We start from the raw sequence: 18,263 nt of genomic DNA, 5'->3' as shown, positions 1-18,263 counted from the left end.
AATCAGTTCAGCTATAAAAATGGTGACACTCTTAATGGCCTAAAAATATCTTCATGTTTTTCTCCTTTCAGTGACACATATTCCAACAACTACACCATCTGACCCCAAGACAGACAAGTAGGTGTACTTTTTGACCATTTAAAAGAATCAAATGCATCTAAATACTTTTGTAGGCCGAAAACCTGTTGATCCTGTTCCCAAAACTGGTCTAAATGATTTGTTCACAATTTGGACTGATTAGGTATTTTTTAAGGAAAGAAGTACAGGAGAAGAGCATACAAGCCTACATTGTTTTTGTGTTCCACAGAAGAAAGAAAGTATACAGTATACATACAGGTTTGGGATGATAAGACTCGATTGTACTTTCATTTTTGAGTGAACATATTTTTCTCTCTCTTTTTACATTGTTTTGCAGTTACACAACTCAGACATCTGCAAACAGAAATCCTACAAGTGTGAATGAAATAATAACCAGTAAGGAGCAGCTGAACTGTCTAATATTTTTTATGTGTTTAATTACCAATTATGTAATCATTTATCCATCAGAAAAAAAAAAAAAATACTCAGGAGACAATCATTGTTTAGATGCACTGCATACAATGGAAGCCCATTTCAGCCACATACGAAAAAAAAAAATAATGCTTTAGTAAATCATATTTATGACATAAAAGTAGATTTTATGACATAAAAAATTAAGTAATGATGATAAAATCTAAATTATGAGATAAAAATTCATAATTGTGATACAAAAAGCTGAAATTCTATAAAATATCAGAATTATGAAAAAAGTCTAAATTGTATGACATGTCAAAATTATAACATAAAAAGTCATAATTAAGCCAACATTTTTAATTATGACATTAAAAAGTATGAAAAATTTATAAAATCATGCTTAATTCATAATTATAACAGAAAATAATGACGTAAGTGTAAATTATAAGAAAAAAAGTCATGATTATGACATCAAAAGTCAACTTTTTATGATTTAAAGTATTCGTTTTTTCCTCATGTGTTGGAAACGGGCTCCCATAACAAACAGCTTCGTTCATTAATGATAACACTAAGAAACTTTCTCTGTTTCTGTTTTTAGCAGCAGTTATGATTACTGATTTAAGACCTGAGACACACATGTAAGTGTGAACATTGTTATTCAGTTATTCATACCAAACTATTACATGCCAACATAATGTAATGTTAATTTGAATTGCAGAGATGAAGCTCATCCATCTCTAACAACAGCCTCAGCGACTATTAATACAAAAATACACCGCCAGGATGAGCAAAACAACTATTTAAGGCCAGGGCCGGATTAACCATTAGGGCATCTAGGGGCCCGGGGCACCGTCACATATTATGTTAGATCACGTTATAACGCAGTCCAAAATAAAAATAAAACCGAAATCGCGGCACTCAGATCCTCGAACCTGTGTCGCGGTGTGAGAAGGCAGAATCGCGACACACCCCTTCCAACTCCCAGAGTTATCCTTCCCGTCCAGACCCAATGCTACCACATCTTTAAATTACTATTAGTATTATTTTAAGTTAACATTATAAAATACGTAGACCTATACACCACAAAACTAGTTGAGGATAAATTCTTTAAAATTGGGCCATTCCAGCGTTATGGACGTGACATTTGCAGGAAAAACTTGAAATACAAATTCTGAGAAAATGCATTTAATACTAATATATTGAAACGTCTGTTTATATATCTAAACTCCCTTAATAAATGAGTCCAGACATTAGAAAAATATCAGTTTACACATGCGTTATAAATTTAATATTAGGGAAATAGGCTATACATGCATTACAGACATGACACAAAAAAAATCTTTAACTTTTAGGTTGAAAAATCTTTTGTGAATTACACTGTGCAAACCAAAAGTAGGCTAATACTACCCACCGGATGAAGAAGGGTTGGCTCTCCACAGAACATAAAATATTCATTTTATTTAATTTTTCGTGATCGCATTTATGAGGAAAAAACAATGTTAAATGACAGTTCTCCGTTACGGACGTGAGCGCTCTGAAAGCGGCACTAAAAGACTGCTTTAAAACTTTCACAGAGACCTCAAACAGAAAACAGAAAACACAAAGCCTTTCTTTAACCCTTAAACAGGCAAGAGTAGAAAATGATAAGCAACAAATAATTTCATGTCATTTTTTATATCATCTGGACTTAAGTAAATCATATCCAAAAGAATTTTTGAAAAATGTTATGTATTTTGGATGTTATGAGTTGTGACTACCAGATCACATTGCCTGTTTAGGGTATAAAAAAAGGACCAAATCTATAACTGTGACTGCCATTGCATGTTTAAAACAATTATATCCTATACTTCTACTCATATAATGTTGACATATTATATATCATTGGAAAGCTTACAAACTCAAGATTCAGCCTGTGAAAACCGTTTTGAAATCGGACCTTGCCTTACCATAAAAATGGTAAAAAAATGAATGGTAAAATGGTAAAAAAATGTTGGATTTAGGTCAGGCTGACTAATTGATCACAGATAACTTGAAGCAAATCATGTGACCAGCATACTCAAGACAGACAGGCTGTATCAGTTTAACCTGTACATTTTATAATTTGTAAAAAAAAAAAAAAAAAAATCCTCAGAATACAAAGATTGTTACAAAAATGAATACAAAGTTAATCCCTTTTTTATACCCAAAAGTGGCAATGTGACTCAGGTGTAACATATATTTCAAAATGTGCTAAATAACAACATGAACAACATTTTTATAAATTTTCTTTTTCAACACCTAAGACAAAGATCATAATTAATGTTAGCAGTGTTAGTATTATTTTTTTCAAAAGAAAAGTAAGTTAAATATATATTTAATTATCTCAAAATCTGAATGTCCTGCACCACTGGCAGCCATGTTGGATTTAGGTCAGGCTGACTAATTAATCACAAAAACATTTAAACAAATCATGTGACCAGCATACTCAAGATAGACCAGGCTGTGATAAATGATAAAAGGATTTGATGAAAAAATCATTCTTACGCCCCAAAAAAGACGACAAAAACTATGTTACACCCAGATCACATTGCCAGTTTTAGGGTTAAAGGGGTGGTTGAGTATGATTTCACTTTTCTAACTTTAGTAAGTGTGTAATGTTGCTTTTTGAGCATAAAATGTAGAGCGAGGCGGTTGTTATATAGCGAATACAACCCCGACAGGCTGATCAGTATCCCGATGTGAAGCGGAGCTTGAATCCGCCTGAAGGGGTTGTATTCGCTATAACAACCGCCTCGCTCTACATTATCCCGCTTATTACATGGCTACCTACCAAATAAATCAATAATTTGACACAAAATATTGATTTAAAAAGGAGTTTATTGATTTAAAAACTATTGTACTGCTTCCGCTAAAGAAAATAGTCCGTTCCGTCTCTATGGTTAGAATCCTGCGTCCAATGCTCTGTTTTTCATGGCAACGGTGTGTTATACTTAGCAGCGGCCTGTTATCAAGAAATAACAGACCGCATTCTACATTAGAATTCAACCAAGCCATGTAATAAATGCTTTTAAAGAAATCGTTTTTTAAGGACTACAACAAACGGCTGGTAGGGACTACACGATATTCCTCCAGGGTTAGTGACATCACCAACCCTAGAATTTACATAAACCCCGCCCCCGGGAACACACAGTCCATGTTGAGAAGAGGAAGAGTTGTTGTAGTCGAGCACATTTGTGAGTCAGCTCAAACTGTAGCATCCATCTTTTCACATGCAATAGAAGGTCACTCTGTGTGCATCTCACAACAGTTCCTATACGAGCGATTTATAGATTATCATGACAGAATATGCTCATTGAAGATAGTTAACTCTACATCAGCAACATAAATTCATCAACTAACCATTCAGAGACGTCCTGTTGCATTCTACGTGTTTTCACTTCTTCTTGAGTCTCTCCATATTTGTCTGAGTCCGTTTAAACATAAAAGACAACAGTTTTTGTCATTTTAGTGTGTCTGTGTGAGGTTATCGGAGCTGCTAACACACAAGCTCTTGAAACCCCGTCCCCTGTACCGGGAGCAGCAGCATATTTGCATTCAAAGGGCCGGACACAAAACAGTGCGTTTTTGCTTTAACATGTTATATAAAAATATCTGTGGGGTATTTTGAGCTAAAACTTCACATACACACATCAGAGATTTATTTTACATTTTGTGAAAAGGGCATTATACCACCCCTTTAAAGTGAATTTCGTTTTGTATTAATTGCATCTTAATTTTTAATCAATGTTTCATTAACCAATTGCCTGGATTTAAAAAATAAGAAGTAAATATAACAGACAATAGATAATCACGACACGGAGGCGCCGGCGCGTGAACTGGAGCTCGTCTCCGATTAACCGAATTAACCGAAACTCAGCGTGTAAGGTATCATAACTCAGCGCCTCACAGACCTGAGAAATATATCTATAGAAAGCTTGAAATGTCTACTTTTAAACAGCACAATTCAAAATGAAAGAAAACAGACTGCTCTCTGCTTATGTAATCCGTATGAAATGTGCATTTCACTCTGGCGCGTTCACTACTGCGAAGATCGTGAGTCAGGTTTTGCCGGTTCTTTGTGACAGCATTTGGGTGCTTTATTGGCAGCATATATCATTACAGTGACCAGTGTGTTAGGGTCACCTGTTAAACATAGGAAAATATATAAGAGTTAATAGACGTGTATTAGCCTAATATGAAATGTTGTGTAGACTATGAGCAGTATCGCGGGAAGATCATATCTTATCTTCAAAATCAAAATCTTACCTTACCCACTCCATGTCTCCAGACATATTGCGCATCTCATGATGTATCATATCTTTCTCATGCTGCATGCTTTCATAATCAACATTGATAAAAAAAAATAACATTAGCCTATAATATTTAAACATAAATATGACACTAAATATGTTTTCTTTAATGGCTACAACACGTATACAGTACAGAGAAATGTCATGTCTTGTCGTCAGCCACAACATAATGACGTCACATATTTTCCAAAAGCTTTAACAGATGAATTTGCTGCACATTAAAAGTGAGAATAGTTCTGTATGATAAACACAAATATGTCTCTCCATCACTACAGGCATGATGTGATTCTGCTCATGAGTCTTGTAGCGACGCTTGTGCTGTTCCTGCTTGTTTTTCTCATTGTAATAGTAACCTGGAGGCTGAGAAAGAAGCCGGGTGAGTTTTCTCTTTACACTTCTGGAGGACTGACACTATATTATTGTGCTTCATTTACAGCTACTTAATAAAGAAATCAATAAATGGGCATAATATACTGTATATATGGATTACAGTATGTGAGAAGAAAGAGGCTGTAAAGTGACTCGAGAGGCATCAAACTAGCACAATTACAAAAACAAGGAACAAAAAACTGGTCAAATTTACAGTTTTGCATCATGATACACACACATTTGACTACAAAAAGATACGACTGACCAATCAGAATCAAGTATTTTATATATTTTGTATATGCCATTCATAAACCCTGTCAACTGTAATTGTACAATCTTAAAAATAAAGGTTCCAAAAGCTGTTTTTCACAACAATACAAAAAAAGTTAATTTTTTAACAGTGTCTATGGAAAATATTATGATATTTAATCTTCATATCTCACTCTGACAGAGAGGGGTCACATTAGAGAAGAAGAACATTTTAACACCACCAGTAATACAGTAAGTAGTTTACACACTAATGGAATTCAGAAATCTTCAGAAAAGAATCTAAATCTGTGTTTGTGTTTGATGCAGACCGCCTCTGAAAACCAGATGACATCCATCAGTCCAGCAGCCGCTACTGTAAGTCATCAGTCCTCTCTGTAGACATTTACTGAGATGATGAGTGTAAATGAATGATCATCAGTTGTGTTTCTTCACAGTCTTCGGCCTCAGTGGACGGCTGTTCGGTGACTTACAGTTCTGTGATCTTTCATAAGGCAGTAAGTGTCGTCTTTGAATGCTCTGAATGACTGAGTCACACTGTTGTTTGGGCTGGGACGTCCTGTTTGTCCAAATCAAAAGGGAAACTTGTTTTAGGATGGGGTGCTGGGGGGAGGGGGGTCAATACATTTGATTAAGAAACAATATTGTGTCTATAAAACACATCAAACTCCACGACGCACAACAAGAGTATTGGTGAGAAGAACACTTGTTACACAAAAATACACACCGGGACAAATTACACACCGGGATATTTAACTGCACATAACATTAGTGACATCATCGATACTGCTTGCAATTGTAATACAATGGGAATTGTCTACGGGAAGTAAATTTAGCCTTTAAATAAAAGGCTTTTGAGCTGTTGTTTACACTGTCACACAATAAAAGTGCATGCACAGCGACAGGAAATTAAAATTAGCACAAAAAACTTTTGCCTACCTTGCAGAACACTGAAGATGGACTTGGATTTTCTATTTTGAGATTCAGTTTCTTCACATCATTTACAGCTCATGTCTGACACGAGAGGAAGGATTGGGATAGGCTTATCCAGTTTCCAGAAAGAAAACATCATGCTAAATGAAATTAATCCTAGTAAAGAACTGGGTTTAATGCCCACTTACAATTTATATTTAAAGTGTTTATTACAAATTAATTACTAAATGCTAAAAAGGAAATAAATGGAAATCCCCAGAATTCTTATTCTTAAAGGGCATCTTGCAGGTTAGACTACCCAGTGAGTCAATGTATAGAAAAATAATGTAGGAACTAGATTTAAATATAAATATATACTTATAAAACGCTATTAAGGCTTCTAGAGTCGTTTTTGTGAGAAAATTTTACTTCCGAATCTGAAAACCGCCGGAAGTGACGTAACAGGAGGGAGTGCGGTCAAAGTAAACAATAGGAAAGCAATGGATCGCAATGACAGTTCGGACGCTGAGGAAATTGTAAATGTTTACTCGTATGACGGACCTCAGCCATATAAGTTAATTATGAGCCTGCTATGCAGCCAAGAGAGCAGGACAGGCCAGGCAACTACTTTTATTTGTGTAAACTCACAACAACAAGAAAACGTTGTGCTTTTGTAAAATAAAATAAAATAAAACGAACAGGATGCGCTTTCATGATCTCTGTGAATTGGAGCGCGTCTCAAAAATTAACTGAAAAACAGTGTATAGACAAGCCTCACAGACATGAGAAATATAACTATCTATATAAAGTCTGTCCACCAACGAAAAAAATCCAATCGAAAGCAAATACGGTACCATCTGATTATCTAATCCTGTCCGTATGAAAGGCGCATCTACATTACAGCGGAAATGTATGGAGATATGTTTGCAGGCAGCCTACACTGATTTATAGATTTATAATCATCCAGTCTATAGTGAACGCTACACACTACCATGTTTTTCGAAGCAGATGCAGAAGTGAAGTCCCGTCTTTTCACCTGCACGTAACGCAGCCAGGCATGGAAGATAGCACCATCCGGAAACCTGTGGACTCGAAGTCCTGACAGGCCATAATTCACAATCATTTAACACGACAATGATTAATTGAATTAACACCGAAAACACACTGAATCACGACCGCTCTCACTGAACACCAACCTACTCTGCACTAAGTGAACGCAGAGCCCGGCAAACGACTCCCTCTCATGACATAATATGACGCGATGATGAAAAAACAGCTTTTTCAACACGGTCAAGGAAACTGTCACGTTTCTACTAAATTTGTGCCCTTACGTCTTGCAAAACAATTTTAAATCCTGCATTAACTTTTCATATGGTATTTTCATACAAGTTTATATATTAATTTTGAAAGAAAAAAAATACCTGCAAGATGCCCTTTAAGTGTCCCCAACTAAGCAAGCCAGAGGCATCAGTGGAAAGGAACCCAAACTCCATCAGGAGACAGAATGGAGAAAAATGTTTTATTATTGTACAAATTGTAAATAATTGTAGGCCTACTGTTTCACGCATCAAAACGTGTTCAATTTGCTTAAATGAATAAGAATTTAAAATCTGCCATGAACAAGTAAATAACTGTTCAGAGATATGAAAGCTTTAGCATTAAGTTCTGCCAGGAAGACTTAATTGTTACGTCACTCTACCTTTTCATCTATCCAATCACATTCCAACACTTGTGGTATAAAAGTTCGGTACTTATGTTTGAGTTCGCAGATGCTGACGCTTCAATTCACCACCATCCTCCCCACCTCCTCCAAATTGAATCCTTCCCTCCATCCTCCTCACCACCACCACCAGGATGGTCCCTTCCATACCTCACGGGGGTCGGCTGCGCCCCTGCCTTGATCTTCAGGCAGGATATGCAGAGTCCGGACCCTCAGATTGCGAGCTACGGACGGGGCCTACGCCAAAGAACTTTATTGCTTGCTGGGTTGCTAATAAATGGATAATTGTCACAGTATTTATTCTCCCGAGTCTTTCTGGTAGAACTGAACTTTATTGTTTTGAGAAAAAAAAAGAAAAAAAAAAAACTTATCTCATTTGAGAATTGAGCCAGATGCAGAGATCCCCATAACACATTAATCTCCAGGCCAGTCAAAAACTTTTTAGAGTGAAATTCGAGAAACGAAAACATAATATAAGATGTCATGTGTTGATATCTCGATATTTCTTTTTCCTTATTGTTTTCTGTGTGTTTGTGTGAAATGCAGATCTCTAAACCTGAAGAAGATCCTGTGATATACAACACCATAGATGATGAACCAAGAGTAAGTAAACCAGACATACTACTAACACGATGTCTCAGAAATATGACATTTTAAGAGTAAGATTTCATGAATATATATAATCCCTTTCTCCACAGGATCCCAACAAGGACGTAACCTACAGTACTATTGGTGATGCTCCTGTGAGTGACGCAGTAAGTTTTACAGAAATATATTATTTCATGTGCAGTATTAATTGTACCGGTGGCAGTATATTGAAAATGATCTCGCACTTCCAGAAGCCTCCAGCAGGAGGAACAATATACAGCACTGTGGCTCCACACTAACAGCAACATTGAGGATAACACAGGAACAGAAGGCTTTTTTTAGGCTTGCTTTACATGATTTAAATTATGAACATCTAACAGATCCACAGATATAAACACATTAAGTTAACTTTATGTTTGCTTGATCCCCCTCCTTCCCCTATTTTTTTATAAAAAGGACCCATATGAACAGATGCAAGGTTTCAAGAAAAAAGCGCTATACAGACTGTAAATAAATCTATTTGGCGAGTTCATAACTAGCCTTCTTTGTCTCTTGAAATGGGATGTCTTTTTTAACAGTGTTATATATTTTGTACTTTTTTACACGTCAAAACGTGTTCAATTTGCTTAAATACAAAAGAATTTGAAATCTAACATGAACAAGAGAGTAATTGTTCAGAGATCTGAACTTATTGTTTTAAGAGAAAAGTATCTAATTTGAGAATTGAGTCAAAGCGATTGATACGAGACTCTCTTTGTTTCCCTCCTCTGGTTTACACGAGTTAACAAATGATAAGATCCACATAGAGAGGTGTCATTAATCACTGACACCAACAGTGAGAATAACACAGGAACAGAATAGGACTAACTATCACAAGAGTAGTTTTTTTAGGCTTGCTTTACATGAACATCTAACAGATCATAAACACATTAAGGTAACTTTAGGTTTGCTTGATCCCCTGCCCTATTTTTTCAAAAGGACCCATATGAACAGCGTTATACGGACGGTAAATGAATCTATTAGTCGAGTTCATAACTAGCCTTCTTTGAAATGTGTTAGTCTTTTTTAACAGTATTTATATATTTTGTAGGCATATATTTGTGTGCGTATCATTTCTTCACTTTAAAAAAAATACCTTTGTATAGTATTCTGTTTCTGTTGCCATTTGCATTTTTACAAACATGTACATTTTTAAAATAAAAAAAATAAAAGTATTTTGTAGTTCAAAAAATCTTTTGACTCCTTTCCTCTGTGGACTTTTCAGTGTGTGTGTGTGTGTGTGTGTGTGTGTGTGTGTGTGTGTGTGGTTTAGATATGTTATGAGGACAAAGTGTACGCGAAAATACCAGACATTTTTTTTATCTTGTGGGGACATTGTTTTTGGACCCCATGAGTAAAACAGCTTATAAATCATATAAATTATGTTTTTTGAAAATGTAAAAATGCTGTAGGTTTTCTGAGATGTGTAGGATTGTTTTGGGTTAGGGGATAAAATACAGTTTGGACAGTATAAAAATCATTATGTCTATGGAAACCCCCCATAAAACATGGAAACCCATGTGTGTGTTCGTTCTCCATATGTCCCCACAAAGATAAAAAAAATTATAAAATTTTGACATTGATAATGTTAAAATGCAGAAGGTTGTCTGTGATGGGTTAAGTTCCCATTGGCTCACTGAAGAGTTAAAGGCCACTGTCTGAGTGACCTCTCTCCTTCTCTCTTCTCTGCGTCTTCTGGTTGCTGTTCAAGTGTGAACTCACCCGGCCTCAGAGCTCACACACCACATCAAGACACAGGCCTCAACACATCAAGACATGTGTAACTTCCTCAACCATTAGAGAGTCAAACTAAGATCGCAAGTTCATCATCATTTCTTTGTTTAACATGGAAGACATTGATTGCAACTTTAACACCATTGACTCAAGTATCAAGTCATCAAGCATCAAGTCTTTATCCTGAGACTGCATCCAGACGCTTGTTCAACGGACCGTCTACTCTCCCTCGTCTACTTGTGATCCAATCGACTGAAACACATCTTAAAGGGGACATATCATGCTAAATGCACTTTTTTAGCCCTTAAATGCATTTTGTTGTATATTTGGAGTGTTTAGAAGTACAGAAAAGATTAAATTATTCTCTTCAGGTGCTTCGTTGATATCTTTATATTCTGTTTTGGTCATATTTTTCAACCGGTTCAGATTTTTCTGTTATCTATGACGTTTTTTGAACTATCACGTCACAGTATTTGCAGCGGAACTGCCAAATAAGGACATTGACTTCCGGCCCAACACTTCGAGCAATCCGCCATTATTATTTCTCGCTGCAATTTTGTAGTCCAAGCTAAAGGATGCAGAAGTTACGAGAGGGTAAGTTAAAATGTTCGGTTGTTGGATGTAGTAACCCACACGCTTCATTACACCGTCTAATTTAGATGAACTGCCGCGCTTGTGACAGGAGCATGTTTAACTGAAAGAACGAGCAGAGAGAGAGACCCGGTCGCGCGCGCGCTCACTCTCTCTCTTCAGAGCCAGGCGAAAGTGTAAACAAGACATCACCGTCTCCAAACTAGACGCTGTCTTGCTCTCTCTCCCTCGGACATATTAATCAAAATAAATCGACACGGTGGTAAAAGGTCGGAAGACCAAAGTTTCATGTGTAAATACAGTACACACCATTGCGATACATCCATATGAAGACGTTGTTCTGCAGGTTCGTCGTCTTCATTTTCATCTCGCTCCGGCTCTGGCTCGAACATGTAAGGCTGGCTGGACAAGTCTTCCGTTGTTGACATTTTGTTAATAACGTGTGTATAAAAGTTTCTGTGCGCTAGATAATCCTATCTCTGCTACCAGACTACAAAAATGGCCGAACGGGGTGGAGTTGAACCGAGTGTCACCGCTACAACCTGGAGAGGGGGCGGGGTATGAAGTGTCTCAATATTATTTAAAGAGACCGCACCAAAACGAGTTGCTTTCAGAAGCACATTAGAAAAGGGGTAAAAAAGGGGCCTGTGGAGCTATAATAATGAGGAATTCAGACCCAAGCATTGCAGTTCCGCTTTATATAGACTACAAATGTATGATTTATATGTAAAAAGGAACAATTTAAAAGCATGATATGTCTCCTTTAATACCAGCTGTAAACAGGGCTAAAGATACTGAAACCTAACGTGTGTGTGTGTGTGTGTGTGTGTGTGTGTGTGTGTGTGTGTGTGTGTGTGTGTGTGTGTGTGTGTGTGTGTGTGTGTGTGTGTGTGTGTGTGTGTGTGTGTTAACACATGTTAACGCTTCCAATTTTTCCAACTAGGAACAACGCACATAAATAGTGTTCAATTGTTGAAGCTGGTGCACATTTGCTCATTTTATTCAGTTTTGTTACACACACACACACACACACACACACACACACACACACACACACACACACACACACACACACACACACACACACACACACACACACACACACAATGTTAAAAAGCCTGTGTTGAATAAAAAGCTTTTAATATATATATATATATATATATATATATTTTTTATTTTTTATTTGGTGAATATCATAATATCATAATGTTACATCTCACCTCTGGGTATGTTTCAACTAACCCGGACTATGTATTGTAACATTTCACTCCTCATTTGAAACTAAGCCACACATTTTTCTGTTTGTGCTGCAAAGATAACAGCCATGTCATTTAATAGCTGACACTTGTAACTAGTTCCTGAATCACATTTTGAACTGGCTTAAAAAAAACTCCAAGATACAGAGAGAAATGTCAAAAATGTTACAACCATCCCTGGTCTGTCGTCTATATAGTATGTTGCTATATATTCTGGATATACACTACTTTTTTCGTTTGAATGGCCGTCAACAGAGACATCAGTTTTTTTTGTCTGCCCATATACTGTATGTATCACACTGTATCTGATGTGGTGAACAGTGCCAGTGGAGCTGAGGTCAGTCTCTGTGTGAATGTGTTGCTTCTTTACTGACTCGTGTGTTTTTGTGGTTGGTTTCTGTCCAAAGGCCACAGCACAGATTCACACTCACACATTATTATTTTACTTGCACACTCACTACAGGAACCAATGTAGCCACAACACATTTTTAAATATTCTTGAATACATTGTGAATTATTTTAAGGATATATGAGACACTGGGGATGGATTTAATACTTTTTATCTCAAACTTTAATATAATTTCCCATATTCTTTGCTATGAATTGTGTTTTGAAATATTTAGTGTTGTAATATTTGAAATATATTGTAAAACCCATGATTAAAAAACTAAATAACAATTAAACATAACAGTTTGTGTTAATCACTTTCACAGTTTTGTCAAAATGGTGACTTGAATAATGTAACATTTTGTTCAGTTGTGGGTGAAGAAAGTGTTTTATTTAGTATTTTTGAGTAAATGTTTTATATCAAATTGAACAAGAGAATCTGCTTATTCAGATTATACCACTACTACAGTATCTTTTAACATGCTTTAACCTGTTCACAAATCAAATTAGCCATCAGTAAAATGTTGATTGTTGTTGTCTTGTGGCTAGTTTGAGTTTGCTTCTGCTACTTTGCTCACTTGCTGACGCTTATGTGGTTTCTGGTGATATTTCTGCTCTGAAACGGAAACAGGAGGAAACAGAGACACTTAAAGAAGTGACCAGCTCCTCTCATACACACACACTCCACTATAGACATGATTTACCTTCTGATTCTCTCTGGGATTTTACTTTACATCTCGGGTAAGAAAATATAATTTTGTTTAAAGTATTACGAAACCATTGTACAGTCTGTTGTTAAATGTTTTAAATGGTTTAAGTTATAATTCTTCTATATACATCATGTGCAGTTTGTGTTTTATGTTTTCTCCCCTACGTTTATTCTTGTCTACAGGTGGTGCTAGAGTTAATACACTGGAACTTAATATAGCAGTGAAATCTGGATCATCTGCCATTATTCCATGTGTGTATGGTAAACAACATAAAGAAAACCGCAAATATTTGTGTTGGGGGGGAATTTGGAGCTCTTGCAGTATATTGGCATATGCAGGAAAGACAGGAAAATTTTCCATCACTGATTATCCAGACCAGAGTATTTTTACAGTGCGATGGGACAAACTGGAGATCTCCGACTCTGGATATTACTGGTGCGCTGTGGAGATTGGTGGCTATAACACTGTAGACGCTCGTTATTATTTGTATCTGACGGTCCAATCAGGTAAAAAACTTCTTTCCAAATTACGATTTACGAATTACAGTTTTTTTTTTTCTGACAATGCAATTTATTAAAATAAATATGAAATAATGAAGCTATAAATAACGTTATAAATAATATAAAATGTAAGTGTTGTTGTTGGGTTATGTATTTATTATAAATATAATATAATACAATATAAAAATGAAATAATGAAGCTGTACATAACATTGTAAATAATGTAAAAGGTAGGCTAAGTGTTGTTGGGTTATAATATGTATTTCTGTACACACAAGTAAACCGAATTACACCTTTAAAGTATTGGGTTTCAACTTACTCAAATATCTAATGATAGCCTACATATGTAAAAAATACTTTTTTACAATATTCTAAGTAATTCCAATTTTGACTTATATTACTAAAATGCGATTAGTTAGTTTATACAAATTTATAAGATTATAGTTTATACTCTTTAGCATAGAAATGGACCATGGTGAACATATGTAGACAGTTTGTGAACCCCTTTAAGAGGGTTTAATATAACTTCCAGTAAAAGTCCAGTACAAACGTTACTGCCACTCTGCTGTCACAGTTGGCGACAAGAACAATCCTCCGGCTAGACCGTCCCATTTAACAACGTTCAGTCCGACCTTGGCCTTCGAAGGCATACAGTGTCGTCTGCTAATCGCTCTCGCTGTGCATTCATGTCATACACCGATCGGTCTGTGCAGCGTCGCTTCAGTGTGAACAAGCCTTTTAACTTAATAAAAAGAACCGACTCGTAAAGTCATAAGGCTCGTTTGAAATATAGGCAAGAGTATAGGCGGCTACAGTGAGGGGAGGAATGAAAAAAGTGCAATCAAGATAGACGAGATGGCAAATAAACAAATAAACAATTCTGAATAAGAGACAAATTGACTAATTTTATTTTCTCTTAAGTTAAGGCCAGCAGTCATACAGTCACACAGAGTGGCTGCAGTGTGACAGTGAAGGGAGGGCGTCCTTCCTCTTTTATAGTCTTAACTCTCAGAATGTTATCTCTCTCTATAGGCTCCAAATACTCACAATACAACCAAATACAGAAACACTGTGCAAAAGTTCACAACTTTTCTTTCTTTTTTTTTTTTTTGGCAAAACATACAGAGATGACATGTTTATGACAAACAACTTTGTATATAATATACAAAATGCATTAACAATATGTTCAATGTCATCAGAACACAAATGAGAAAAGAGTTAACAATGAGCTGCAATAAAAAAGATAGAGAAATAGAACATCAGGGTAAGATATTAATCTATATAGATAGATCTATAATCTATCAGTTACATTGTACAAATTTTGTCATGTTATGTTTAAATAAGTTTCATAAGAAAGTTCTGTTGCTTTTATATGAAAATAAATATGATGAACGAGACACCCAAAGTACTTGTTATTTATTTCCATTTAAAATACATGTTTTTATTTATTTTTACAGGCCTAAATATGACAACAATCACATAGAGAAATCGGACTGTCAGAAAGTTTAGGAATAGTCACACGTCATTTATACACATAAAAGCAGGATATCAGGGTTTTAAAATAAAAAAAATCAAACATTGTAAAAGAAAACAATATATTACGGTTGTTTAAACCAATGAACATTAAGCTGTGTCGTCAGCAAATCGTTTCCCATCGTGCTTTTACTCAGCGCAGTCGGTGGAGATCAACTGCAGAATCCGACACGTCCGCCTCGCCTTCGCAAGAGTTTTTTTACATAGCCTACGTCAGCAGGACATCAGAGCCTTTTATACAGTCTATGGTACAGGACCACACTCGGACACATTTCTAACCGGCATTTCGCGGTGATCACCGGTGATCGCTTCTGCGCAGATTTTGCTCTTCTCAAACAAGCCTATTGATTCTGGAGTTGGACTGGTTGCTCTGTAGCCTATTCTTTAATGCACTGAAAAGAACCGTCTCATAAGAGTGATTCGTTCTGGATCACATTACTCGCTGAATGTGGTTTAAAAAAGCAGTTAAGCGGTATCAGTTCAGGAGACATTTTTTGAATACAGAAACAAAAACTATTTTATTTACTTTTTTATATTTATTTATATTTTAGTTTATTAGTTTATTTATATACTTATTTTATATTTTAGAACAGCGTTCCTGCATATCAATTGAAGAATGAACTTTCTATAGTACAGGAACCAAACTTCCAAATTTTTCGGTGTTCAAACTGTTCAAAAATAAAACCAGTTTTGAATAAAGTGTGTTACCAACCATATAGCAAACACTTACAAATATCAAATAAATCAATATCAAGGGAATTTAGATAGGCCTATTTAATTTTTTTTGCCAATAAGACAATTGATGGACAAATCTTATTGTCTTTTTGACTGTGTTCAGCTCCTGATGTGTCTGTGAAGAGCAGCAGTGTATCTGGACATGAAGGTGATAATGTCAGTGTCCAGTGTTTCTACACTTCTGGATATAAGAAGGAGCTCAAACAGTGGTGCAGATATAAAGATAAGGGCTGTTACACTGGGAAGAGGACTGACACATCCCAGAATTCATCAGTCCAGATCAGTGATGATGGGAGAAGCTCCTTCACTGTGTTGATGACTGGACTGAGACTCAGTGATTCTGGATGGTACCTCTGCTCTGTAGGAGATCTGCAGGTTCCTGTTCAACTCACTGTCAATGAACCCAAACCTGGTAAGATCACAAATCAGTTCAGCTATAAAAATGGTGACACTCTTAATGGCCTAAAAATTACTTCATGTTTTTCTCCTTTCAGTGACACATATTCCAACAACTACACCATCTGACCCCAAGACAGACAAGTAGGTGTACTTTTTGACCATTTAAAAGAATCAAATGCATCTAAATACTTTTGTAGCCCGAAAACCTGTTGATCCTGTTCCCAGAACTGGTCTAAATGATTTGTTCACAATTTGGACTGATTAGGTATTTTTTAAGGAAAGAAGAAGAGATTATACATGAGAAGAGCACGCAAGCCTACATTGTTTTTGTGTTCCACAGAAGAAAGAAAGTATAAGTATACAGATGACAGGTTTGGAATGATTGTACTTTCATTTTTGAGTGAACATATTTTTCTCTCTTTTTACATTGTTTTGCAGGTACACAACTCAGACATCTGCAAACAGAAATCCTACAAGTGTGAATGAAATAATAACCAGTAAGGAGCAGCTGACCTGGGTTAATCAGATCAAAATATTTTTAATGTGTTTAATTACCAATTGTGACCATGAACCACAAAACCAGTCACATGGGTCAATTTTTTTAAATTGGGATGTATACATCATACAAAAGCTGAATAAATACGCTTTCCAGTGATGTATGGTTTGTTAGGATAGGACAATATTTGGCCGAGATACAACTATTTGAAAATCTGGAATCTGGGGTGCAAAAAAATCTCCTTTAAAGTTTTCCATTTATGTTTGTGATTGTGCTGCATTCACTCACAAAAATAAATGTTTTATATATTTACAATAGGGTATTTACAAAATATCTTCATGGAACATGATCTTTACTTAATATCCTAATGATTTTTGGCATAAAAGCAAAAATTTATAATTTTGACCTATACAATGTATTATTGGCTGTTGCCAGGGCCGGCGCGTCCATATAGGCGAACTAGGCAATTGCCTAGAGCGGCACTTTTGTAAGGGCGGCAAAATGTGTACCAATCGGGAATGAACAATTCACAAAATAGGCTATATGATTTGCTGAGCTGCCGCTGCGCCGCCCTGCGCCGCCCCGCCCCGCGCCGCCCCGCCCCCTGCTCTCACGAGTCATGACTCAAGACTGAGTGATGGGAAGTTCGGATAATTTTACTGACTCTCTTGTTCGATCTCGTTCATAAAAATGAACGAATCTTTATTTGAGTCATTTCGTTAATTTAAGTGGCTTTAAATGTTACACAGCCAAAATCCCCGATCACATCCACCTACGCATATAGTATATGTATATATTTGCTTCCTCTTGGCCTAAAGTGTTCCTGCAACGGGAGTGTTCTCTGGCTAGAGCGCAGAACAGCGGAGTTTGTATGGACAGAAGTGCATGCCTGCATGAGCTTGTGTTTTGGGTTAAGCTGCGTTGCTTTGACATTGTGGAAAATATAACAATAGAAACAAAATATAGGCTATTAGCCTTTTTACCCATTATTATCAATCTAAATTAATCTCGATTTTAATTTAACTTAATTTCGTTTTTCTTTATGTAAACTTCGTTTTTCTTTATTTAAATTTCGTTTTACTTTATTTAAATTTCGTTTTTTCTTTATTTAAATTTTTTAAAAAAATGTTCTTTATTTAAATGTTTTTTTTCTTTATTTAAATTTCGTTTTTTTCTTTATTGAAATTTTGTTTTTCTTTATTTAAAT

The 18,263-nt window shown here is 35.9% G+C and overlaps 1 protein-coding gene across 5 annotated transcripts in view; it reads left to right on the top strand.

Annotated features, from left to right (window-relative positions):
• Positions 1–18,263, top strand: part of LOC309501096 (uncharacterized protein) — a 49,724-nt gene that overhangs the window by 3,847 nt on the left and 27,614 nt on the right. For 2 of the 5 annotated variants that reach the window (XM_082173083.1, XM_082173085.1), the window contains exons 1-5: positions 12,347–13,424; positions 13,576–13,899; positions 16,265–16,573; positions 16,656–16,701; positions 16,999–17,057. In XM_082173083.1, the coding sequence (XP_082029209.1) occupies positions 13,379–13,424; positions 13,576–13,899; positions 16,265–16,573; positions 16,656–16,701; positions 16,999–17,057 (784 nt within the window). In that variant the 5' untranslated portion in view covers positions 12,347–13,378. Of the gene's footprint in view, positions 1–71; positions 118–415; positions 475–1,090; positions 1,131–5,095; positions 5,197–5,640; positions 5,814–5,893; positions 5,954–8,130; positions 8,395–12,346; positions 13,425–13,575; positions 13,900–16,264; positions 16,574–16,655; positions 16,702–16,998; positions 17,058–18,263 lie in introns of those variants that run through there. The other 3 variants (XM_082173081.1, XM_082173084.1, XM_082173082.1) reach the window with 3 other exon arrangements.

Source organism: Leuciscus leuciscus (genome assembly GCF_965113295.1).
Source record: "Leuciscus leuciscus genome assembly, chromosome: 6".
Lineage (NCBI taxonomy): Eukaryota > Metazoa > Chordata > Actinopteri > Cypriniformes > Leuciscidae > Leuciscus > Leuciscus leuciscus.
Note: the sequence above shows the minus strand (reverse complement) of the source record. Positions and strands in the feature narration are given on the sequence as shown.